At 42.0% G+C, this 27,711-nt stretch overlaps 1 protein-coding gene across 1 annotated transcript in view; it reads left to right on the top strand.

The window, feature by feature from the left end:
* SPAG6 (sperm associated antigen 6) overlaps window positions 1-27,711 on the top strand; it is a 157,115-nt gene that overhangs the window by 31,214 nt on the left and 98,190 nt on the right. Inside the window, exons 3-4 of the mRNA XM_040352508.1 lie at window positions 692-858; window positions 14,577-14,760. Of these exons, the coding sequence (XP_040208442.1) occupies window positions 692-858; window positions 14,577-14,760 (351 nt within the window). The remainder of the gene's footprint in view (window positions 1-691; window positions 859-14,576; window positions 14,761-27,711) is intronic.

The raw sequence follows: 27,711 nt of genomic DNA, 5'->3' as shown, positions 1-27,711 counted from the left end.
GTTTCTCGCAACCTTTTTTTTTTTTCTGTGCTATTAATCCTTTTTCACTGTTTATGTTTTTCCCCTCCGATTTTTTTTTTCCTTGCTAAAAGCTTAAATCAAATGTGGCATAAATAATTTTAGGGAGTCTATAGGGCAGCATTATTTGTCAATGGCTGCCATAGCCTATTCTATATATGTGTGTATTTTCAGTCTGTGACCCCCCCCCCCCCCCAGTCTGCAACAACTCCTATAGAATTTTTTTAGTCTCCGGCCATCACTTGTAGCATGCCCACAGACTCCAATTGCATGCCTGTAATGTATGAAAGCTTTCTGTAGCATTGCATTCACTACATTTTATGTGCAGCCTTTTTTTGATGTCAGGGGCCGCACTTGAGGCCCACTTCATCAAGGAGGTTGGCCAACACTGCTTTAGACAATGTGAGAGAAGTTGGTCTTGAATGACTTTTTCCATTGCTTTCTGTTTCAAGTCGAAAAGGGTAAAACAACCCAGCGGGGACACAGACTGCTTAAAAACGTACTAATCCTTCCCTACTCAATACAAAAAAAAGGTCTGAGCCATGACTGGCTCTCTTTAAAGTAGATCACATGATATACTGATAAATATTTTTTTTTTCTCTCTGATGAGGAAGATACATCTTCACTATACTTACAATGTAATATTTCATCTTCATTCTCTCTTGTTACTTAGGCGTTATGTCTCTGCTGCGGCCCCTTCTTCTGGATGTGGTCCCAAATATCCAGCAGACCTCTGCTCTGGCTCTCGGGAGGCTAGCCAATTATAATGATGATCTGGCAGAAGCAGTTGTTAAAGGAGACATCCTTCCACAGCTCGTGTATTCACTCGCCGAACAGAATGTAAGTCAATACTTTTTTTTTTTCTGCAATTGTTGCACTTAACATAACTCACGAGAAACACATTTCTGCTTCTAGACCAAGCTCAATGGTGGCTAGCTATTATATATTTGAACAACTTCCTTTCTGACTTTATCCTTTATCCATTTCCATACCGCATGAATTCCAGCACTTCTCTCCTACATGTAAAAATCATAATTCTTTTGCTTGAAAATTACTCAGAACCCCCAAACACACATATATATATATATATATATATATATATATATATATATATATATACATATATATATATATATACATATATATATACATATATATATATATATATATATATATATATATATATATATATATATATATATATATATATACCCTAGGGAATAAAATGGCGATCATTTAAAACTTTTTATGTCACATGGTATTTGCGCAATGATTTTTCAAATATGATTTTTGCGGAAAAAAAAACACTTTCATGAATAATAATAAAAAACAAACAGTAAAGTTAGCCCAATTTTTTTGTATAATGTGACAGATGATGTTACACCGAGTAAATAAATACCTCACATGTCACGCTTTAAAATTATGCACACTTGTGATATGGCGCCAAGCTTTGGTACTTAAAGCGGTAGTTCACCCCCCCCGACACATTTTACCATCGAGACAGGCATTGTAGCGCGAGCTACAGTATGCCTGTCCCGATTTTTTTAACCCCGGACTCACCTTGTAATCTGACATCGTAGATTTCGGCTCCCGCGGGGAATGGGCGTGCCTATGGAGAGGGAGGATGATTGACGGCCGGCCCTGGCACGTCACTCTCCCCGAAGACAGCCGGAGTAGGTCTCGGCTCTTCACGGCGCCTGCGCACAGGCTATGCGCACGCGTCGTGAAGACCAAGCCTATTTCGGCTATTTCCGGAGAAGCGTGACGCGCCAGAGCCGGCCGTCAATCATCATCCGTCTCCATAGGCACGCCCATTCCCCGGTATCTTCAATCTACGAGAACAAGGTGAGTACGGGGGTAAAAAATTCGGGACAGGCATACTGTAGCTCGCGCTACAATGCCTGATTTTATGGTAAAATAAAAAAAAATTTTTTTTTTTTCGTCGATAGGGTGAACCCCCGCTTTAAAATGTTTCATAGACAATGCTTTAAATTTGTTTACAGGTTACATGTTTAGAGTTACAGAGGAGGTATAGGGCTAGAATTATTGCTCTCGCTCTAATGTTCGCAGTGATATCTCTCATGTGTGGTTTGAACATCGTTTTCATATGCGGACGTGACCTACATATGTTTTCGCTTCTGCTCGCCGGGACGGGGGCGTTTACATATTTTTTTTTAAAATGTGGTTACCAACTGCCGCTATAGCTGCTATGTCTCATTTTGACTCAGACTCCCAAATAGGATTTCATTCCGTTATAGATGGCATAGAATGAAAGAATATTCCATACAGTGCATTATCATTTATAAAATCAATTTAATGCAAAAGGAGTACCCTCACATGGGTAGAAAAGCATGGAAACGTCAGATGCAATATTTCCTCCAGAATGCGAAATGGGCAGTGATCGATTTTGCATGCATGGTAGAGTGTGTGTGGCTCCGCCCGTATACGTTTTGTCACATTTGATGTATTTAGGGGCATGTGTTACGTCATATATGCCCGGATGGCTTCATATGTCATGAAATGCTTAGGGTGGAGCCACGCACACACACTACCACGCATGCGTGTGGTATCATGGCATAGTACTTAGCAGCTCTCTGTACATTTCACATTGAGTGCATATTTACTTTGTTTATTCTTTTGAAGTTTCTAAGTGCCGGCAATTTCGAGGCAACTTCAAGTTGCCTCCAGGACAGGCAACTTTGCCAGTGGCCAATCAAACAATTATCAGTTCTGTGGGAAGGAGGGGTTTGCCTGAGAACTATTTTCTCTTCCAGTAAAGTTGCTTCAGTTAAGACACTGATCCGACTTTGGAGGTGACTTCCATTGAAATCAATGGGTAGAAGTCGCCTTGAAGTAGTACAGGAACCTTTTCTGAAGTCGGAGCGACTTCAGTAGTGTGCATTAAGACGGCTCTCATTCACTTTAATGTAATTTCTCATGTCGCGTGACTTGGGGCGACACAAGTCGGATCCCAAGTCGCGGTAGTGTGAACGGCCACTAAGAGTGTTTGTCGTTTTTATTTGTGAAAGTTTATTTGTTTTCAAATCGAATCTTCAAAGCAAAAGATTTAATAGATGGAAAGATAAAAAAATTACTAAAGTTCCACTTTAACCACTTCCAGCCCAAGGACGTCATATGGCGTCTTTGACTTTCAGCGGGAATATCTGAATGATGCCTGCAGCTACAGGCATCATTCAGATATCCTTGTTTTCAGACAGCGAGTCTGTGCACCATAAGAATGATCATAGCGGCAGCTCTGCCGCTAGATCGTTCTTACAGGCGATGGAATGGGGACATCCCTGCCACCACCCGGTGCTTCTCCAGGCTCTCCCGTGCCATCAGGGACCCAGAGGAAAAATTGTCTGCCGCCGGATGACAACCATAGAGATTTCTCTATGACGTCCGAAGCCCGGGCGCAGCGTTATGACGTCACATCCGGGCAGCGGTTGTAAACAAAGTCGCATTTGTGGCCGGTAAGCATAAGATTGTGGATTTTTTTTTATCTCATGCTTTCCAGCCTGGAGGAGAGATGTCTTGTTGACCTTGCATCTCTCCATAAAGAGGACGTGTCACGTTTATGTTTACATTGCTTGTAATAGCAATGAAAGTGATAAAAAAAATGTAAAAGAGAAAGTGTAAAAATTCAAAAAATAAAGTAAAATATCCAATAAAAAAAAGTTTAAAACGCCCCTGTCCCCAGTAGCTCGCCTCCAAAAGCGAATACACACATAAGTCCCACCCACATATGTAAACGCCATTCAAGCCGCACATGTGAGGTATCGCCTCGTGCGTTAGAGTGCAAGCAACAATTCTAACACTAGACCTCCTCTGTAACTCTAAACTGGTAACCTGTAATAAAAATTAAAGCATCACCTATGGAGATTTTTAAGTACCGATGTTTGTCGCCATTCCATGAGTGTTTACTCGGCGTAACATCATCTTTCACATTATACAAAAAAATTGGGCTAACTTTACTATTTTTTATTTTTTACTTTAAAGGTGCCAAGAAGGTAAAACAGAAACACATCAAAAGTATGTTTTTGTGTGTGTAAAATAAAAATAAATCAAAAGTAAAGATATAACGGCTAGATCAGGGTAAGGGTCAAAGTCATGGACAGGGTCAAAGATCTGCATCAGTTTGTTTTAGGTAGGATTAAAAAAAAAAGTTTTTATTTTATTTTCTGACGTGTTTAAGTAGGATAGAAAAGCAAAATGCACACTATTGTTTATTGGCTGTACTATGATTACAAATATCAAATAATATATACAGTGGATATACAGTATATAAAGTCTACACACCGTTGTTAAAATGTCAAGTTTCTGTGATGAAAAAATAAATGAGACAAGGATAAATAATTTCACAACTTCTTCCACCTTTTTAATGTGACCTATAAACTGTACAACTCAGTTGAACAACAAACTGAAATCTTTTAGGTGGAGGGAAGTAAAAATAAAATAATATGGTTGCATAAGCGTGCAAACATAAGCGTGCAAACGCTTAAACATATACTTTGCTGAAGCACCTTTTGATTTTATTACAGCACTCAGTCTTTTTGGGTATGAGTCTATCAGCATGGTACATCTTGACTTGGCAATATTTGCCTACTCTTCTTTGCAAAAACACTACAAATCTGTCAGCTTACGAGAGTATCCCACTTCAGACCACCCCACAGATTTTTAACCGGATTCGGGTCTGCACTCTGGCTGGCCATTCCAAAACTTTAATCTTTTTCTAGTGAAGCCAAATCTTTTGTTGATTTGAATGTATATTTTGGGTCGTTCTAATGCTGAAAGGTGAAGTTCCTCTTCATGTTCAGTTTTCTAGCAGAAGCCTGAAGGTTTTGTGCCAATAGTGAGTGGTATTTGGAACTGTTCATAATTCCATCTACCTTGACTAATGCCCCTGTTCCAGCTGAAGAAAAACAGCCCCAAAGCATGATGCTGCCACCACCATGCTTCACAGTGGGTATGGTGTTCTTTTGGTGATGTGCAGTGTTGTTTTTGCACCATACCAATCTTTTGCAATTATAGCCAAAAAAGTTTAACCTTGGTTTCAGCAGACCATAACACATTTTCCCACATGCTTTTGGGAGACTTCAGATGTGTTTTTGCAAAATCTTGCTGTGCTTGGATGTTTTTCTTCGTAAGAAAAGACTTCCATCTTGCCACTCTACCCCATGGCCTAGACATTTGAAGAATACAGGAGATTGTTGTCACATGTACTACACAGCCAGTTCTTGACATATATTCCTGCAGTTCCTTTAATGTAGCTGTAGGCCTCTTGGCAGCCTCTCTGAGCAGTTTTCTTCTTGTCTTTTCATCAATTTTTGAGGGACGGAAGAGCCCAGAGAAGCACCGGATGGCGGCGGGAGGGGGGGATGTCCCCTCCCGCCGCCTATAAGAACGATCAAACGGTGGAACTGCCGATATGATCGTTCTTATCGTGCACATAATCGCCGGCACGAAAGAATGATATCAGAATGATGCCTCTAGCTGCAGATATCACTGCACAAAGCCCAGGACGTCATATGACGTCCACCCGGAATGGGAGATCCCATCTGTGGACGTCATATTACAATGGGCCGGTAATGAAGTGGTTAACCACAAATTAGTTGTTCCATATAATACCAAATTCAACAGTCAGCTGTGGCTTAGTTAATCTTATTTCACCCTCGTGGACTTTCGGAGAGCCACAGGTTACTTTGCTGTGCATTAACAGCTAGGATTTAACCATCTAATGTCAGATTATTAAAAATTAAATCCTTCCACCCTGCTGTGGCAGCCAAGGGATTAGCTTTTAAATATCTGACAGGTTTACTTAAGAAGAGGTGGACTTGGGAGGGCTTTTACAAATAAATTATGTCATTTTCTTGGTTAGAAGGAGAGTATTTATTTTATTTTTTATATAATGTTATGCCTATATTTTTGGAACGTGCACCACAGTCCTTCCCTATCCGTGAATGCATTTCTGAGCCTGAAAAACATACAATGTAGCAGCCTTAGTTTAGACCTATAAATAGCTCCGTTAACCTGTTTACTGGTGGTGGGGCCAGCTGTAAATGCTTTTGAAGGCCTTTCGGGGTTAATTTAAAAAAATTGTCAGGATGATAAACTGCGCAGAGTACTGAAGCACAAACACATTTAATCTGTCTCTCAGTTCCAGAGTCGCTGGACAGAAGCCAGCTTTAGCAAATAAACCTAAGTAAGTGGAAACTTTCTCAGTCTTGGTTCCGAGAACTGACAGTGAACTGCACCGGGACTTTTCACCTTGCGTGTCCACATCAGATTTTAATAGGTGCAATAAAACTGGCATCTCTTGGGGTAGTCCTTAACCCTTTTATTGTTTTAACGTTACCTAAGTGTTGTAGAACCAGCAAACCAAACCAACTAAATGGATGAACTTCTTTTCAGGCTTCTTGATTTTTCCCCCCCTAAATCTTTAGATTTCAACTTTATGTAAACCCTATATTATATGTGAAAATAAAGAGAAAAACAATTGGGACTTTAAATGAGATGATGACCTGGTACCTCCATCTTTATCTAAATGAAAAAAAAGGGGAGGGGGGAGTGGGACTTTAAATGAAGCACGTAGGTGTAAAAATATCAAATTTATTGTACAAGTCAATATTGTAATACATAACGGTAATCATGAATAAATATAGTAGCCAATACAATTCATTCATATACATGTACATACATACAATAAAGGAAGATTTCAACATGATTGCAGACAGTAAGGCCCCGTACACACGATAGAATCCATCCGCTGAAAAATCCCAGCAAATGGGTTTCAGCGGATAGATCCTATTGTGTGTACACTCCAGCGGATCTTTTTCCGCGGATATTTATCCCCTGGGATGGATTCCAGCAGATCGAATATTTGCTGACATGCCGAACAAATCCATCTGCTGGAATCCATCCCAACGGATGGATCCGCTGGTCTGTATAGACTCACCGGATCCATTCATCCGAAGGGATCCCCCGCATGCGTCGTAATGATTCGACGCATGCGTGGAATTCCTTATATGACAGCGTCGCGCACATCGCCCCGTCATAATCGCGGCGACGGCGAGACACGTCATCGCCAGAGGATTTCGGCGCGGATTTCAATGCGATGGTGTGTACACGCCATCGCATAGAAATCCGTGGAAATCCTCGAGAGGATTTATCCGTGGAAACGGTCCGCTGGACCGTATCCGCGGATAAATCCTCCCGTGTGTATGGGGCCTAAATCTTACATAATACACATACTAAAGAATATCAATTAAAACACATGATTAATAGGAATACGGCGTATAGTAGTTCTATGCATTTCGTGGATTGATCCACTCTTCAGGAGCATGCGCGTGGATTGGATGAGTAATGTAATATAATAGAATTTCTATATGGTCTGACCCTATCAAGGAAAAAAAAGGGGGATATGTATGGAAAAATAATAAAAGTAAGATTAACTATTAAAGCCCCACTCTCTGAGATACTAACAAGTGTAGCTGCATGATGGAAGTGTGGCATTAAAGATCAGGGACCCACCCAAAAGGGGCATCACTACCGGGAGCTGAAGTGGTGTGGACGGCCTGAAGCCCAGCAAGGGTAGCATCCAGGGAGGACAGACTTCCAGGAAGTGGACATAGTCAGAATTGATCGTAGGCATTGAAACCAACAAAAGGGGACTTGTAAGAAAATGTAATTACCATTTTTCACACACATATTAAAATATGCATTTTTTGCTAGATAACTTTATACCCCTGAAAAGGTATACATTTTCTGAAAGACCTGTGGCTTTGTGTAACAAAAAGACAGTCATAATCCATTTGCTGGCTTCTGGACAATTTTGGGGCACTTTTTAGGCATTTTGCCAAGGCACCACTGAAGAGCTCAGAAGGCATCCCAGCCACAGCACCGTGGTTAATAAAAACTCTGGACATTGCTATTGCACTATTCCAGGCTATGTCACACATTAGCTATTTAAAGGCACCAAAATTGTTTTTTTAATGTTCAGCCAGCTTAAAACAGCCCATACCTGTATTGTGATGTAAGGGGGGGGGGGGGGGGGGGGGGGGGGGGTTTGTCCTAATGGGTACATGCTGTGTTTGAAAAAACAAATCTGGCCTTCTCTTTTAGGCTGAAACAGCCTAGATAGAACATCCTTTAAAAGTATTAGTTGCAATTAACAAGAGCTCCACCCCTCAACCTGTAGTTACCACTTGATTAAACTTTGGACTGCACCCCAATACACCATGTCTCTGTTTTTACCATTATTATCATTATGGTGGGCCCTTGGTATGGTTCATATCCCTCTTCTCTAATCTGATGGGTGTATAACGATTGTATAAGGATAATTTTAGACTGTGTTATAGAATGACACTGTTTATAATGGTGTGTTTGTAGAAGGTCTACATATATGAAGCAACTCAACCATGCCTTTTGTAATGTTGTTCACCCATGATCCTTGCACCCTGCTCCTTGTTCCCTATTCCCTGGTGACCCTATTGCTTCATTTTACCCTCTCTCTCATCCTCTATGTCTGGTTATTCAGATTATTGGTTATAATACTGGTTATTCTGGTGATATAATTCTGGTGATTACTGGTTATTCAGATTATGTTGCTGTAGTGAAAAGGTAATTTTATGCATTTTCTGGCCGTATTGTAGTTGGAAAATTTTCCAACATAATACAAACATGACACTTTGTCAAACGACAAAACAAACAACTAAGAAAGGAACAAAAACCATATAAGAGTCATACATCAGCACAAATGGTCAGCACAGCTCTGACAAAGAGCAAAGGACAGACATTTAAGAAAAAAAAACTTCACAAATATTCACTTACCTGTTCAATTACTTGGTATTAGCCAACCACATGGCAGCATCTTGACGTGATGATCATTACTTGCTGAAGCTCAAAAAAAGCAGAATGGGGAAGAAAAGGGATTTAAGTGACTTTGAACGTGGCATGGTTGTTTGTGCCAGACCGGCTGGTCTGAGTATTTAACAACTGTTGATGGCCGGGACAGCCATCTCTCGGGTTTACAGAGAAACATTGAAACTATCTAGCGAGCGGCAGTTGTGTGGACAAAAATGCCTTGTTGATGTCAGAGGTCAGAGGAGAATGGGCAGACTGGTTTGAGATGATAGAAAGGCAACAGTAACTAAAATATCCACTTGTTACAACCAAGGTATGCAGAATACTTTCTCTGAACGCACAACACATTGCACCTTGAAGAAGATGGGCTACAGTAGCAGAAGACCACACCGGGTGCCGCTCCTGTCAGGTAAGAACAGGAAACTGAGGCTACAATTTGCACAGGCTTACCAAAATTGGACAATAGAAGATTTGGAAATGTTGCCTGATCTGGTGAGTCTCAATTTCAGCTGCGACGATCAGAATTGGTCATAAACAACATGAAAGCATGGATCCATCCTGCCTTGTATCAATGGTTCAGGCTGGTGGTGGTGGTGTAATTGTGTGGGGGATATTTTCTTGCCACACTTTGGGTCCCTCAGTACCAATTGAGCAACGTTTAAACACCACGGCCTACCTGAGTATTGTTACTGACCATGTCCATCCCTTTATGACTACAGTGTACCCATCTTCTGATGGCCCCTTCCAGCAGGATAATGCACCATGTCACAAAGCTCCAATCATCTCACCACTGGTTTCTTGAACATGACAATGAGGTCACTGTACTCCAATGGCCTCCACAGTCACCAGATCTCAATCCAATAGAGAACCTTTGGGATGTGGTGGAATGGGAGAGTCGCATCATGGATGTGCAGCTGACAAATCTGCAGCAACTGCGTGATGCTATCATGTGACTATGGACCAAAATCTCTGAGAAATGTTTCCAACACCTTGTTGAACATATGCCATGAAGGATTAAGGCAGTTCTGAAGGCAAAAGGGGGTCCAACCCAGTACTAGCAAGGTGTATCTAATAAAGTGGTCAGTGAGTGTAGATCTCATATGCAATAAAATCAGATACCTATCTCCATCAGATTTCAATAGGGACCACTACATAAAATAGTAAGGTATTAATACAAAGTTGAACTGCATTCTCAAAGAGAGAAAGATCTCACTCTGATACAGTAGATGTATCCTCCACCCAGCCTCCCCACACTTAGTCAAATTTTGCTGGCACCCCTCTACTGGTATATGATAAAGAGGCAGGGCCTTGTTTATCAGAGCCTTCCAGGCCGTAATGGTCGGGCAGTAGATTTCTTCCAAGAAAGAATAATACTTTTTCTTGGCATAATAGAACAATATGGTTAGGAGATTTCAGATCCCCTTTGTAGGGACCAAGGGGTCCACCAATCCCAGGAAGCAAATCTCCACAGTGGGGAGTATGCTTATTGTCATGACAGATTTTACACATTGTACTACATTCAGCCAATTGTTATATTTCCGTACAATCCCAAAAGACATGAATGAAATCAGCATGGGAGGAATTGCATTGCCAACAACCAGGCGACTGGGAGTCGTATTGTAATTGGATATTAAACAAGATGACACTGTTACCATTTGTTGATGACCTTTATTACAACATTGTGATGCTGAAATTGGAAAAAAAAAATTATGCAAAATCGTCCTTGTATATTTATCTTATTTGTGGGCCTTATTAAATCTTTATTGTATGACGTACCTTCTCTTCTTGTTCTTCTTTCCTTATGAGGTTTTGATTTTGTTAAAAAAAAAACTAGATGGGGAAAAAAGATCTCACAAACACAATTTGCAGCTGTAGGCTGGTCTGCTTCATTTGTGGCAGATTTCTGTTTCTTTGAGACCAAACCGCTAGGCCTGAAAGCCTTGCTCGCCTGCAGTCAGTCAGTGAAGAATTTTTAGTGCATTTATTCTTATTTGCTTTGTGATGAATCCAAAAAGAGAAGAAAATCTTCTGGCGTGATCCTTGGCCGTTTTTCAAAGCAGCATTATGTGTGAGGAGCGGAAAAATCATTTCTAAGATCCAAAATGAACGTAACGCACTTGAAAATGATAATGACCTGAGGTGCTTTCGCCCAGATGGCAAAATCTTTGCAGAGGGAAATTGTGCTAAGTGCAATGTAGATCCTGAATATTGCATATATTACACGGGCTGTTTTATTAGCTGTACATGAATCAATATCTCTGGCAATGATACACCAATTGTTTTAAGCTGCCAGTGCTTCATAAATCTATGACTTATTTTAATAAGCACATTCCGTTCAGTTTCTGCAAAAACAAAACTCCATTCTGCCTGCTTTACTGAAGAGTTTAATATTCTGCTGGTGTGTATAACCTTACCCCAGCCACATCATATCTGTAAGCCTTTTGGGAAATTAATTTTTAATCCTGGACTAATTATCATTGCAGATATCCTCCATTTTGTATGTAACAGGTGATGGAGAACCTTTAAATGTAATCTTCCAGTTTATTTAGTTAAAATCCCTTATCAACTGTTTAGCAAATACGGTCCATTTTTAAAAGTTTTTTTTCGGCCTGAATGTAAAAGTGGTCACAAGCAAAACAAGTATTGTATTGTATTAAGCTCCGTTCACATCTAGTCGTTGTTATTTTACAGGTGTTTTTCTTGCATTTTTTTTCCTGCCTTTTTTTAGGCTTTTTGCAGCATTTATGTACAGTCATTTTGAAGTTCAATATATAAAAAGACAGTGCAGCGCTAGTAAAATAAGTCCATATATCACAGTTAAACCAATATGTGGTGTCTTCAGTGATGATACAATATGGAAAACATGCAGGTGACTTTGTGGGAAAAGAACCTCCACCAATGAGAAAAATGGGTGCTCACCTCACAGAATGGACCCTTTAATTACAGAGGGTCTAATACGCTTTCCCACACAGGGTGTATTGGTAATCAACCAAAGACAGAACGGGCAGATCCTAAAACGTCCCTTAGGCCCCATACACACGAGAGGATTTATCCGCGAATACGGTCCAGCGGACCGTTTCCGTGGATAAATCCTCTCGAGGATTTCAGCGGATTTCTCTGCGATGGAGTGTACTCACCATCGCATTGAAATCCGCGCCGAAATCCTCTGGCGATGACGTGTCGCGCCGTCGCCGCGATGATGACGCGGCGACGTGCGCGACACTGTCATATAAGGAATTCCACGCATGCGTCGAATCATTACGACGCATGCGGGGGATCCCTTCGGACGGATGGATCCGGTGAGTCTATACAGACCAGCGGATCCATCCGTTGGGATGGATTCCAGCAGATAGATTTGTTTAGCATGTCAGCGAATATTCGATCTGCTGGAATCCATCCCAGGGGAGAAATATCCACGGAAACAGATCCGCTGGAGTGTACACACCATAGGATCTATCCGCTGAAACCCATTTGCTGGGATTTTTCAGCGGATGGATTCTATCGTGTGTATGGGGCCTTATTGGGCTAGCAATGCCACTTTCAATGTACCAGATGTAGGCAACCTCAACTCCAGAATCCCATGAATAATGCAAATAAAAAAGAACATATATAATGCTCTACGCAGGAATAGAACTTTAATTGTAGTAAAAACAGAATAAAAACGTACAAAAATGGAAATCAGAAATCAGCGATGGCCGCGGGTTACGTCATGTGACTTCCGTCCATCCGTATAGTGGGCGGGACTTCGTCAGCAGATGGTCACCAATGTAAAAGAATTAAAACGCCTGTAATCTGCCAAAAAAGAAGCTCATATACTTTTTTGAGTGACGGGCGTTTTTCTTTAGGCGACAGAATGCTCATTAAAATGAATGGGATTTGTCTTGTAGGGCGTTTTTAGAGCTGAGGCTGATGCCGCGTACACACGATCATTTTTCGGCATGAAAAAAAACCCGTCGTTTTTAGGCATGTAGAAAAAACAACGTTTTCCAACTTCATCATTAAAACGACGATGCCCACACACCATCGTTTTTAAAAAATGCTCTAGCAAGCGTTGGCACTATAAAGGGGAAGTTCCATGCGGATGACGCCACCCTTTGGGTTGCTTTTAGCTGATTCCGTGTTAGTAAAATACGATTTGCACTTTTCTGTCTGTTACAGCGTGATGAATGTGCTATCTCCATTACGAACGGTAGTTTTACCAGAACGTGCGCTCCCGTCTCATAACTTCCTACTGAGCATGCACGGGTTTTTAATGTCATTTTAGCCCACACACGATCATTTTTTTACAACCCGAAAAACGACATCGTTTAAAATGTTCCACGTACACACGATCGGACATTCCAACAACAAATCCATGGATTTTTTTCTGACGGAATGTTGGTTCAAACTTGTCTTGCATACACACGTTCACACAAATGTTGTTGGAAATTTGCGGTAAAGTACAACACAATGACGATCTGAGAAAAATGAAGTTCAATGATTCCGAGCAAGCGTCGAATTGATTCCGAGCATGCGTAGTATTTTTGTGCGTCGGAATTGGCTACAGACAATCGGAATTTGCGACAAGAACTTTTGTTGTCGGAAAAATTGAGAACCAGCTCTCAAACATTTGTTTATTGGAAATTCCTGGATCACTATATGCAACCTCAATGCATTTCGCATACCAGCTTCATCAGAAAGCTCACTATCCACCATCTTTCTGTAGCCTTATATACCCCACTATGGTTTCAGACATCACCTCCATATTTTTAATCATCCCCACACTAATTTACCAGCTAATTTATTTTTTATTTATTTTTATGACTTTTTTTTTATGGTCTTTTTGACCCCAGATCTCGAATTTAAGAGGTCCTGTCATGCTTTTTTCTATTACAAGGGATGTTTACATTCCTTGTAATGGGAATAAAAGTAACAGTTTTTTTTTTTAAAAGAACAGCGTAAAAATAAAAAAAAATGTGAAACGAAATAAGAAAAAAAGTTTTTTTTTTTTTTTAAACGTGCCCCGTCCCGCCGAGCTTGCGTGCAGAAGCGAACGCATACGTGAGTAGCTACCACATATGAAAACAGTGTTTAACCACACATGTGAGGTACCGCTGCGATCGTTAGAGCGAGATCAATAATTCTAGCCCTAAACCTCCTTTGTAACTCAAAACATGCAACCTGTAGAATTTTTTTAAACGTTGCATATGGAGATTTTTAAGGGTAAAAGTTTGTCGCCATTCCACGAGCAGGTGCAACTTTGAAGCGTGACATGTTGGGTATCAATTTACTCGGCGTAACATTATCTTTCACAATTTAAAACTTTCCTGTTGCCTTATTTTTTAATTCAAAAAAGTGTATTTTTTCCAAAAAAAAGTGCGCTTGTAATACCGCTGCGCATATACGGTGTGACCGACATTTTATTCGCTAGGGTGGTAGAAAAAATATATATAATTTTTGAGGGTTCTAAGTAATTTTCTAGCAAAAAAAATTAATTATTTCAACTTGTAAACACGGTCTGAAAAATAGTCTCGGTCTTCAAGTGGTTAATAAGAAAATTGGATAACTTCATTGGTGATTCTGAAAATCTTTGTATTATGTTGATGAAAGAGATTCTAAAAAATCACATTGAACTTGCAAGACATGACATGAGAATTAATCAGCTGCTGCATGTAACTGTTTTATGTAATAACTTTGGCCTGTTCCTCTTCCCACAGCGCTTCTATAAGAAAGCTGCAGCATTTGTTCTCCGAGCTGTTGCCAAGCATTCTCCACAGTTGGCACAGGCAATAGTGGATTGTGGAGCCGTGGACACCCTGGTTATTTGCTTGGAGGACTTTGACCCTGGTGTGAAAGAAGCCGCAGCCTGGGCTTTAGGATGTATAGCCCGGCATAATGCAGGTACGCTGTCGCCAAAGATGCATTTTATATATTAAAGTTGAAATGTCTTCCTACTTAAAGCGGGGGTTCACCCCAAAAAAAAATAATAATAATATTACATTGAGCCGAGTTGTGATAATGACATTATGCTGACCTTTTTAATTTTATTGCCGTACATACCGTTTTATCTATATTTTCACCGCGGCTTCCAGGTATGTAATCTGCGGGACTGGGCGTTCCTAATTGATTGACATGCTTCCGACCGGCGCATACAGCGCGTCACGAGTTGCCGAAAGAAGCCGGACTGCGAGTCGGCTCTATACGGCGCCTGCGCACCGACGTTCGGCTTCTTTCGGCAACTCGTGACGCGCTGTATGCGCCGGTCGGAAGCATGTCAATCAATTAGGAACGCCCAGTCCCGCAGATTACATACCCGGAAGCCGCGGTGAAAATATAGATGAAACGGTATGTACAGCAATAGAATTAAAAAGGTCAGCATAATGTCATTATCACAACCCTGCTCAATGTAATGTTAGAAATTGTTTTTTGGGTGAACCCCCGCTTTAAACTGGCCATAAGACTAGTATCATTTCATTCAAAATTTTTCATTTTAAGAACATTTGCTGAAATTTCTAATCATTAGTGGGGTCAAATCAAAGTTTATTTTTGACCGCAGTGACAAAAAAATTTAAAGGAGCAGGATGGATTTTTTTTCTTTACACACGATTGGAATTTCCGATGGGATAAAATCCGATTGAATTTTCTGTCGGAATTCTGTTAAAGCTGTCTTGTATACACACTGTCAGACCAAATTCCGGCCGTCCAAATCGCGGTGACATAAAACACTACGACGAGCCGAGAAAAATTAAGTTCAATGCTTCCGAGCATGCGTGTTTTTTTCTCCATCGGTGTTCCACGCAGACGATCAGAATTTCCGATATGATTTTTTTCCATCGGAAAAAAAATAAAACATGTTCTATTTCTAAACTCTGATGGAAAAAAGTAAGATGGGGCCCACACATGGTCGGAATAGTTTTGTTTGGGAAAGTACATTCAGTACAAAATTGACCACTTGACTTCTGGAAGATTTACCCCCTTCATGACCAGGCCATTTTTTTTCCTGTGGCACTGCGTTATTTTAACTGACATTTGCAAGGTCGTGCAATGCTGTACATAAGATACGTTTATATAATTTTTTTCACAAAAATAGAGCTTTCTTTTGGTACTATTTGATCACCACAGTTTTTTTTATTTTTGTTGCGCTATAAACAAAAAAAGAAAAATTTGGGGGGAAAAAACAATATTTTTTACTTTCTGCTATAAAACATATCCAACAATAATAATAATAATAATAATAATAATAATAATAATAATAATAATAATAATAATAAAAAAAAAACATGTTTCTTTATAAATTAAAGCCAATATGTATTCTACCACATGACCAGTGACACTAATCAGTGATCAGTTCTAAAAATATACACTGTCACTGAAATAATGACACTGGCTGGAAAGGGGTTAAACACCTAGGGTGATCAAAGGGTTAACTATGTTCTTGTTTATGCTTGTAATGGGAGGTTCTTTCACTAAGGCAGCCTTTCTCAACCTTTTCAACACAAAGGAACCCTTGAAATAGTTCTCTGTTCTCGGGGAACCCCTGCTGAAAATTAGAAATCATCACACTAATGTATCGTGAGTTGTAGATCAGTGGGAAGAATGGTCCTTAACCACTTAAGCCCCGGACCAATATGCTGCCTAAAGACCCAAGGGGTTTTTACAGTTTTTACAGTTCCAGACTGCGTCGCTTTAACAGACAATTGCGCGGTCCTGCGATGTGGCTCCCAAACAAAATTGGCGTCCTTTTTTCCCCACAAATAGAGCTTTCTTTTGGTGGTATTTGATCACCTCTGCGGTTTTTATTTTTTGCGCTATAAACAAAAATAGAGCGACAATTTTGAAAAAAATGCAATATTTTTTACTTTTTGCTATAATAAATATCCCCCAAAAACATATATATAAAAAAAAATTTCCCTCAGTTTAGGCCGATACGTATTCTTCTACCTATTTTTGGTAAAAAAAATCGCAATAATCGTTTATCGGTTGGTTTGCGCAAAATTTATTGCGTTTACAAAATAGGGGATAGTTTTATTGCATTTTTATTTTTTTTACTACTAATGGCGGCGATCAGCGATTTTTTTCGTGACTGCGACATTATGGCGGACACTTCGGACAATTTTGACACATTTTTGGGACCATTGTAATTTTCACAGCAAAAAATGCATTTAAATTGCATTCTTTATTGTGAAAATGACAGTTGCAGTTTGGGAGTTAAACACAGGGGGCGCTGTAACATTTAGTGTTCACTTAGTGTGTGTTTACTACTGTAGGGGGGTGTGGCTGTAGGACTGACATCATCGATCGAGTCTCCCTAATAAAAGGGATCACTCGATCGATGCGCCGCCATAGTGAAGCACGGGGAAGCCGTGTTTACACGCGGCTCTCCCCGTTCTTCAGCTCCGGGGAGCGATCGCGACGGGGCGGCTATAAACGAATAGCCGCGCCGTCGTCCCGGATCGCTCCCCGAGGCTTACCGACCGCCGCATGTAGCGGGGGGGGGGGGTCCCGATCGGACCCCCCACCCACGTCAAGCAGAGGACGTACGGGTACGTACATGTGCCTGTCCGTGCCATTCTGCTGACGTATATCTACATGAGGAGGTCGGCAAGTGGTTAAACTTGTGGTCATTGGGAAGAATTACCTCCATACAGATAGCTAAAACAAACCAATGGTGTCAGTGGGAACTTATCTGAGAGGCAGAAATTGCCCAATGCTGAGGGAACCCCTAGCCACCTTTGGAGTGTAGTAGTATATGTTGTAGTATATATATATATATATATATATATATATATATATATATATATATATATATATAATGTATTATATGAGTCTAACATATACAGGCCGGATTTCAAACCTGTGCAAAGAGACAGGAAGAGTCTCAAACCACTATTCAATCAGTTGAATTAGATTAAATGATAAGTCTAGTTTACACATCAGGCCTGTGATTACATGTTGCAAGTCAAAAGAGGTTTGTCTATTGTCAAAAAAAGACAGAGACAGGATGGAGCCGTTTTTACATATCGAACCATTATTCAGATCATATGCAATCTAATTACTTAGTAGAGGGGGGTTTATTAGTATGCAAGGATGCATACTAATTAGTGACTTCGGCTGAAGTCACATCCTGTCTTTTAAGAGTGGCAGGTAAATATGTCCTGCTGTCTTTCAATTAAGAGACAACCAATCAAATTGCTCAGCTATTCAAAAGAAACAATATATAATGTTGGGAATTTCTGGCTACCAGTTAGAGAATATACCCCCACGTATTCTCTGCATGAACATGTGAAGGCACAAGTCTAGTCTTGTCTTGTCTCCCTACGATGAACATTGCACAGGTCTAGGAGAAGATGGGATTCTGAATTATACTCTGTTGGATTCTTGTATCGTCCGTGGACTTTGTATGTTATTGGAAGATCCATTAAATGCGTTCTCTGGAGAACCTGTTGTGAGTTGCTGCGAAACAACCTAATTTACTCTCTGACTTCAGTACATTGGATCTTATGGTTCTGTGTTGGACACTATACATAGATTACTACATGGAGGAACCCTAGTTGAGAATCAATGCACTAAGGGTTGTGCTGTTTTTTTATTCCATGCTTTGCAGGGAACCAAACATCAACACATCCCTGCTGACAGGACAGAGCTCTGGTGCTGGTGGTCATCCATTGCCCGGCACCTGCTGATTGGCTTGTGCTGTGACTAATCACAGGACAAGCGGCACGCTGGCGTTCCCTATCCAGAAGAGCAGAATCACATAATGTATATGTATGTAATTCTGCGCAGCCAGCCCACACTGTAGCAGTAAAGCGGTCGGCAAGTGGGCAAACTTCTTTTGAACCACATATCTCCACTCAGACAGAAAATTTGAGGGCAGCTAAAGACATACTTGCTGTCTGGCTGTTATCTCCCTATAATGTAATGAAGGCAGTTGTATACCTGTTCCATCATTTTTTATTTTAGCACTAATTCCGCATTGCCTTATAAGGTCTTATGCTGTGTACAGACGATTGGACATTCTGACGACAAAACTGTTGATTTTTTTTCCTGACTGATTTTGGCTCAAACTGGTCTTGCATATACATGGTCACACAAATGCTGTCGGAATATGCGAACGTCAAGAACGCGGTGACATACAACGCATACGACGAGCCGAAAAAATTTAAGTTCAATAGCCAGTGCGGCTCTTCTGCTTGATTCCGAGCATACGTGGAATTTAGTGTGTCGGAATTGTGTACACACGCTCGGAATTTCCGACAAGAAGTTTTGTTGTCAGAAAATTTAAGAACCAGCTCTCAAATTTTTGTTGTCGGAAGTTCCAACAGCAAATGTCCGATGGAGCCTACATACGGTCGGAATTTCCGACAACAAGCTCCGATCGAACATTTGTTGTCGGAAATTCCGACCGTGTGTACGCGGCAGAAATTGCCCAATGCTGAGGGAACCCCTAGCCACCTTTGGAGTGTAGTAGTATATGTTGTAGTATATATATATATATGTATGTATGTATGTATATATATATATATATATATATATATATATATATATATATATATATATATATATATATATATATAATGTATTATATGAGTCTAACATATACAGGCCGGATTTCAAACCTGTGCAAAGAGACAGGAAGAGTCTCAAACCACTATTCAATCAGTTGAATTAGATTAAATGATAAGTCTAGTTTACACATCAGGCCTGTGATTACATGTTGCAAGTCAAAAGAGGTTTGTCTCTTTTTTTTTCTGACTGATTTTGGCTCAAACTGGTCTTGCATATACATGGTCACACAAATGCTGTCGGAATATGCGAACGTCAAGAACGCGGTGACATACAACGCATACGACGAGCCGAAAAAATTTAAGTTCAATAGCCAGTGCGGCTCTTCTGCTTGATTCCGAGCATACGTGGAATTTAGTGTGTCGGAATTGTGTACACACGCTCGGAATTTCCGACAAGAAGTTTTGTTGTCAGAAAATTTAAGAACCAGCTCTCAAATTTTTGTTGTCGGAAGTTCCAACAGCAAATGTCCGATGGAGCCTACATACGGTCGGAATTTCCGACAACAAGCTCCGATCGAACATTTGTTGTCGGAAATTCCGACCGTGTGTACGCGGCAATACACTTGTCATCCTCATCATTATACAGGATTTATTTAGCACCAACACTTTGCACAGCATTCAACATGAGGGCAGACAGTACAGTTGCAATACAATTCAATACAGGAGGGATCAAAGGGCCCTGCTTATTGAAGTTTACGAGGGGTGCATTTTGCCAAGCCCCTTCGTCTGAGTTGGAAAAAATCCTTGCACCGGCCCTGATGAAATCTTTGCAAATGTATTAAAAATAAAAAAAATGAAAAAAATCACATGTACTTAAGTATTCACAGCCTTTGCTCAATACTTCGTTGAAGCACCTTTGGCACCAATTACAGCCTCAAATCTTTTTGAGTATGATGCCACAAGCTTGGCACACCTATTTTTGGGCAGCTTCTCCCATTCTTCTTGGCAGGACCTCTCAAGCTCCATCAGGTTGGATGGGGAGCATTGGTGCACAGCCATTTTCAGATCTCTCCAGAGATGTTCAATCGGGCTGAAGTCTGGGCTCTGGCTGGGCCACTCAAGGACATTCACAGAGTTGTCCCATAGCCACTCCTTTGTTATCTTGGCTGTGTGCTTAGGGTCATTGTCCTGTTGGAAGATGAACCTTGCCCCCACTCTGAGGTCCAGAGCCCTCTGGAGCAGGCTTTCATCAAGGATGTCTCTGTACATTGCTGCATTCATTTCTCTTATCGTCCATGGATGGACACAAGCCTTCAAAGTCTTGACATATGGGTTATGTTCCTGTTCATAGGAGAGCACTAGGCTGAACATGTTGGATATTTAAATACATGTTACTTTAACAGAGTTGAACAGCCCCGCCCAGGGGCAGTCCCTCCGGACATAACCCTCCTCCCTGCAGCATGCAGCCTCAGTTTTTTTCTGCCTAGCAGAGGAGACTGACGTGGATCCCTTTAGGCACAGCGCCCTGAAGATTTTTTTTTTTGTTTGTTTTAAGATTCTTCTATCAATGGCCGACTGGGCGACAGGCTTAGCAAAGCACACCTTAGCAAAGCGCTGGGTCTGCCACGACATATCCCATGACTCCTGGGGTGGCGTTTTGCTCCAGGGTCCACACATGACTGGGGTGTTTTGTTGTCTTACTCACAGTGGACCGGGCCAACAGCTACTCCGTACCATCGGTTGTGGGTCTGTCAGGGACGCGCCAGCATATCCTCGCAAGGACGGGTAAGTACGGTTCCTCCTGCCTTGGCAGGATGGAACAGCTGGGCATTCCGGGGATTAAGGGGTTCTCCTGTCCTCCCTTTCCCCTCCTGCCCTAGGGCCTGCTGCGACTGCAGGGTCCCTGTGGGGCGCCGGGGTCCGCTTTCTGTGAGGGGGGTCTGTCTCCTGGGAAGTCTCTAGCACTGGCTTTCTTAACGGAGCACACCTCACAGATATTACCTCACAGGTCGCTCACATCCTGCGTTGGGCGGAAAGAAGCGTACCGGCTCTATCGGCCGTCTACATTCCGGGTGTAGAAAACTGGCAGGCGGACTACCTGAGTCGCCAGATGCTGGACCAGGGGGAATGGTCATTGCATCCGGAGGTGTTTCAACTTCTTTGCAGGAAGTGGGTCACCCCAGACGTGGATCTCCTGGCCTCTCGCCTTAACCGCAAAGTGTCAAGGTTCGTGGCCAGGTCCAGAGATCCCTGGGCAGACGCGTTGGATGCGTTAGTGGCCCTGTGGGGTTAGTATAGGCTAATTTCTGCCTTTCCCCCATTGAAGTTGCTTCCTCGGCTGCTCCGCAGAGTGGAGGCCGAAGGGACCCCGATGATTCTAATTGCTCCAGATTGGCCCGGTGTCCTTGGTACGCCAATCTCGTGCGCCTGGTGGCGGATGCACCCTGGCGGCTGCCAATGCGGGAGGACTTTCTGTCTCAGGGTCCCATACTTCATCCTGCTTTACAGTCACTGGCTTTAACAGCATGGCTATTGAAAGCCAAGTACTAAGGGACAGAGGTCATATCTGACTATTTCATGACAACTATGATGAGGGCACGGAAGTCTTCTTCCAGGAAGATCTACCATCACACTTGGAAAGCCTACATCTCTTTGTGCTAGGAGATGGGGTGGCGTCCACGGACGTATTCGGTTTCCAGAGTCCTGCTGTGTTTACAGCGTGGAGTAGATCAGAAACTTGCCTTAAGCACCATTAAGGGACAGATTTCAGCTTTGGCTGTGTTCTTTCAGCGGCCTTTGGTGGCCCATTCTCTGGTGAGTACCTTTGTGCAGGGGGTGCGCCATATACTTCCCCCTCTTAAACCACCTCTTCCTTGATGGGATCTGAATATGGTGCTCTCGGTTCTTCAGGAACCTACCTTTGAAAACATCAGAGAGATTCCTCTCTTGACACTATCTCAGAAGGTGGTCTTTTTAGTGGCCATTACGTCTGTCAGACGTGTTTCTGAATTGGCGGCCTTGTCTTGCAAGTCGCCATACTTGGTCCTCCATAAGGATAAGGCGGTGTTGCGCCCGCAACCTTCTTTTCTTCTGAAGGTGGTTTTGGCCTTTTACCATAACGAGGACATTGTACTTTCATCCTTTTGTCCTCAACCGGCGCATCCTAAGGAGGTTGCACTGCATACTTTAGACGTGGTACGTGCTTTGCGGGTGTACCTGTCCGCTACGGCTCCGTTTCGGAGGTCTGACTCACTTTTTGTGTCGGTATCTGGTCCACAAAAGGGCCTGGCGGTCTCGCCGTCCACCATTTCTCGGTGGATCGGGCAGACCTTCATACAGGCCTATGCTCTTAAGGGGCGGGCGCCCCCCATTTCTGGTCACGGCACATTCAACCAAGGCAATTGATGCTTCCTGGGCTTTCCGACATCAAGCGCCTGTCTCACAGGTGTGTAAGGCGAAGACTTGGTCGTTCATTCACATCTTTTCCAAATTTTACAAGGTTGATGTGAGTGCATCTTCAGATGCTTCCTTCGGCCGCAAGGTTTTGCAGGTGGCTGTTTAAAGTTGCAACTCCTCCGTTGAGGAGCTCTGCTTGTTTTAGGGGGAAGTTTTTACTGATACTGTTCCCACCTCTCGTTTTTTTACACTGCTTGGGGACGTCCCATATGTCAAGACTTTGAAGGCTGTGTCCGTCCAAACATTGTGAAGATCCCCATACATTTTTTTTTTTTTTAAGTCCAACTTAATACATGAAAAATACAAATATAAAACCCAACTGTACATCGGCTTTTCAGATGGATGAACTATTAGTGTGAATGCACCCTTGCAAAATTTAAAGCAACTTTTTGTAAAACTTTTTCCTTTTCCAACTGCAGCTCAGTGGTAACAGATGCTGCGGATCACAATGGGAAGCATTGTTACAGGACGCAAAGATGTTCAGTTTCTGTCTAATGGAAGCCTACAGTTAAAATTCAGCAAGCTGTAAATCCATTGGGCCAGCATGCTTGATGGACTGCAGAAGTGGTGTTCTGGGCTATAGGTTTTACATGGAAATGAACTTTACAAGAAACAGAAGGATTAGGTTTAATCTCATTTGTGCCGCAGCAGAAAGAAAAAAAAATCGGGTTGCTCTCTATAGTCAGCCGTGGGTATTTATGGTAATCTGTGGCTTTCCAGAATTGCTCTGCCACAGTTCAAAGGTCATAGAATGTGATTATATCCTTGTGTGATACAGCATTCTGAAACTCTCCAGAGGTTGTACACCTGTGTGAGCCGGCAGTACCCACTGAAGAGGCTGGCCACGTGCCAACACTTACAGCGTCTCAGAAGGACTTGTTAATATGGCTAAGGCAAGGGGAAATAATTTCACTGCATGGAAAGAAAATAAACTGCACATTGGTCGTGACTCACAAAAAATATTTTCTCATCAAAAAGACACATATGGCCATTTATTAGACTAGTTCCATGATGCATAAAAACATAGCATAGAAAAAAACACACATATCCAGCATACCGTCCAACTTTCTGACATGAGAAATACACCTTTCAGCACAAAGTGTAGACAAACAACATACCCTCATTTTGTATTGCAGACCAGCAAGAATTAACATTCAAAAAATGATTGATATAATATTAAAAGTCCTTTTCCACCACTACTTTTTTTTTTATACTGTCTTCTCAGAATAGTCAATTCATTGAATGAGAGACAGAGAGATAAATGAGGATGAAAGTTTTAGTTTAACCACTAGCTTACTGGGCACATATACCCCCATCCTGCCCAGGTGAAATTTCAGCTTTCGGCACTGCGTCGCTTTAACTGACAATTGTGCGGTCGTGTGACGTGGCTCCCAAACAAAATTGACGTCCTTTTTTCCCCACAAATAGAGCTTTCTTTTGGTGGTATTTGACCATCTCTGCGGTTTTAATTTTTTGTGCTATAAACAAAAAAAGAGCGTAAATTTTGAAAAAACTCAATATTTTTTAGCTTTTTGCTATAAAAAAACAAATCGCAGGGCCAATACGTATTCTTCTACATATTTTTGGTAAATAATAAGCGTATAGTGACTGGTTTGCGCAAAAGTTATAGCACCTACAAAATAGGGGACATAATTATGTTTTTTTTTTTTTTTTACTAGTAATGGCGGCGATCTGCGATTTTTATTGGGACTGCGACATTATGGCGGACAGATCGGACATTTTTGGGGCCATTCACATTTATACAGCGAACCGTGCTATAAAAATGCACTGATTACTGTATAAATGTGACGGGAAGGGGTTAACACTAGGGGGGAGGAAGGGATTAAATGTGTTCCCTGCTAGTGATTCTAATATGGGGGAAGGGGACTGACTGGGGGAGGTGACCGATCTGTGTCCCTATGTACAAGGGACACAGCATCGGTCTCCTCTCCCTGACAGGACGTGGATCTGTGTGTTTACACACACAGATCCACGTCCTTGTCTGTGTAACGGGCGATCGTGGGTACCAGCAGGGCACCGCGCCCCCCAGTGGCCGGAGGAGCCGAGGAAGTCCATATATGTCCTCCCGGCATTTGAGAGCCACCTTGTGGCCGTATTTTGCCAATGGCCCAGATACCAAGTGGTTAAAGCGGATGTCCGGCCAAAAAAAAATATTAAAAGCCAGCAGCTATACTGCAGCTGCTGACTTTTAATATTAGGACACTTACCTGTCCTGGAGTCCAGCGCCGTCCGCAGCAGAGGACGAGCGATCGCTCGTCACTCTGCTACACCCCCCCGCCATCCACTGTGAGGGAACCAGGAAGTGAAGCGCTCCGGCTTCACTGCCTGGTTCCCTACGGCGCATGCGCGAGTTGCGCTGCGCCCGCCAATTGGCTCCCGCTGTGTGCTGGGAGCCGAGTGTTCCCAGCACACAACGGGGGGGGCGACAGGATGTGATGCAATGCCCGTCTTTTGCCCGTGAATGCTGGGCCGGAAGTGGGTGCAAATACCTGTCTTTAGACAGGTATCTGCACCCCCCCTTCCCCTGAAAGGTGTCAAATGTGACACCGGAGGGGGGAGGGTTCCAATCAGCGCGAGTTCCACTTTAGGGTGGAGCTCCGCTTTAATGACTGTAGAAAAAAACATCTACAGCCAAATACAGCTGCTGTAAAAACGTCCAGTGTGCATGAGACCTTTATGTTACAAGACATTAGCGTAAAAAATACACTAAACCTAATTTTAACACACAACGCAATAAATTACCCAAAATATAAAAGATGAAGTTGCCCAAAGTAAATAGATACCCAGCATGCCAAGACTTAAAATTGCACGCACCCTTAAAATAGCAACACACTTCATTACCCTTTATTTTTCATAGGCGACACTTACCTGTCCTGGAATCCAGCGATGTCGGCACCCCAGCCGATGTTTCCATTGGCTCTCGGGTGCTGCCGCCACCATTTGTGGTAAGGAAAACCGGTAGTGAAGCCTTTCTGAGTGGCCTGGCGGCGGGGAAAGGTGGAGGGGACCAAACTTCCAAGTGACTTTGCCGCTCCCCCTTCCCCTCCAGTTCACTTCACTTGTTGTTATGCCTGACATAAAGCAAAGTACAGATTCACGTTCAATGTTAAAAACGTATAACATTTTTAATAACGATAAAATTGACTTAAAAACATTTTAGTTTCCCTTTAAATATTCTACACACTTTTTACTGCCCCATGACCATAGGCTGTTCTTTTTAAGAAGAGCTTTCATTGAGTCATGGCTGTACCTTTATTCATTCTGAGAGCAACTCTGTGTTACCATTCCCCTCAACTCCTATGTGAGATCTAATTTGTACTATTTCACAATGATTATATAAAGGTGGCTTCTGAAACCTTAGCACAAGTTTACAACAAGCTAATGAGTCATTTGGAGCCAAACGTAGTGAGCATGACTTTCCTGAACATGTTCAAATATACAAAATCATGCCTAATTATAATGTATTTTATGGCGAGGTTAACACGGGGGCATTGTGGGAGATTCAGGTCACTGTTGTAATGGCAGGCAGCCTGGACCCTTTGCAATGGATGGGGAGACATAGGCAAGCCAATCCATTTGGGTAGATGTCTGGTAGAGGTCAAAAGAAATAAGCATTCTTTAAAAGTTGTTGCAATTACAAATGTTTAGACATTCTCGTGTTTATTTCTTTTTTTTTTTGTATTGGTATGATCCAAAAAAGTGGAGAAACAAAATGCCAAAAATGGACAGGACAAGATTATTGACACCCTCAATTTTTATATTTGGTAGCAAACCTTGGGAAAAAATAACTGAAATCTAACACCTCTCTCCTAGAATTTGGGACCACTCTTCTGTCTTGGTATGCTGACACCTTAAGAGTTCCCTTCGCTGGAACTAAGGGGACAAGCCCAACCCCTGAAAAACAACCTCACACCATAATCCTCCCTCCACCAAATGATTTGGACCAGTGCACAAAGCAAGGTCCAAAGACCGATGGTTGTCCCTATATACAAGGGACAGACCAACGGTCTCCTCTACCTGACAGGACATAGATCTCTGTGTTTACACACAGAGTTCCACGTCCCTGGCTCTGTGACTGCCGATCGCGGGTACCTGGCGGACATTGCGGCCGCTAGGCACGCGCATCGGCACCTGAGTGACGTGGCGGGCACGCACACGCGCCCCCCAGTGGCGGGAGGCCAGAGGCCGTAAATTGATGGCCTCCCAGCATTGTGGAGCCACCTTTTGGCCATCAATTGACGATGGCCCGGATAGGAAGTGGTTAATAGGAAAGAAGAGGTACTGGTGGGAACACCAGAGATTTCACACAAAGGAGGCAATACAAAGAGAACAGGATACTTTCTCATATAAGTACATGGTACAGTAGGCAACTATCAGGAATATCAAATGTTGGGGTTTACAAATGCTTTAAGTGCAAAAAAAATGACATGTATAAGCTTCCGGTCATGATACATTTTGCTTGCGTCCTATATCTAGAAACAGAGTTTACTGATGTATTAGTCAATAGGCATGGTAGATGACAAGTCATTTATTATTATGCACTTGTCGAAAATCAATTATTTTCCTTTACTGCCACCACATTTTTCATTACTGAGGTCTTGTCTTTTTCTTAAAAAATGTTAGCAACAAAATATTAATTTGACCATTACCAACCATTAAAATAGACAGTCGGCAACCAAATATTACCTTACTTTTGGAATAATTGCACTTCATTTTTACTGTGAACCTAGAGCAATAAAAAAAATATATAAATACCGGTAATCTTTGAAGTGCAAACACACAATAATGAAGCTCAAACTGGAAAAGGTCTGTTTGTAAAATGCTTGATACACATATTATAATTAACCGTGATAGAGTCTATAAATTATTC

Source organism: Rana temporaria, chromosome 5 (assembly GCF_905171775.1).
Source record: "Rana temporaria chromosome 5, aRanTem1.1, whole genome shotgun sequence".
Classification (NCBI taxonomy): domain Eukaryota; kingdom Metazoa; phylum Chordata; class Amphibia; order Anura; family Ranidae; genus Rana; species Rana temporaria.
This window is presented reverse-complemented; position numbering and strand designations above follow the sequence as displayed.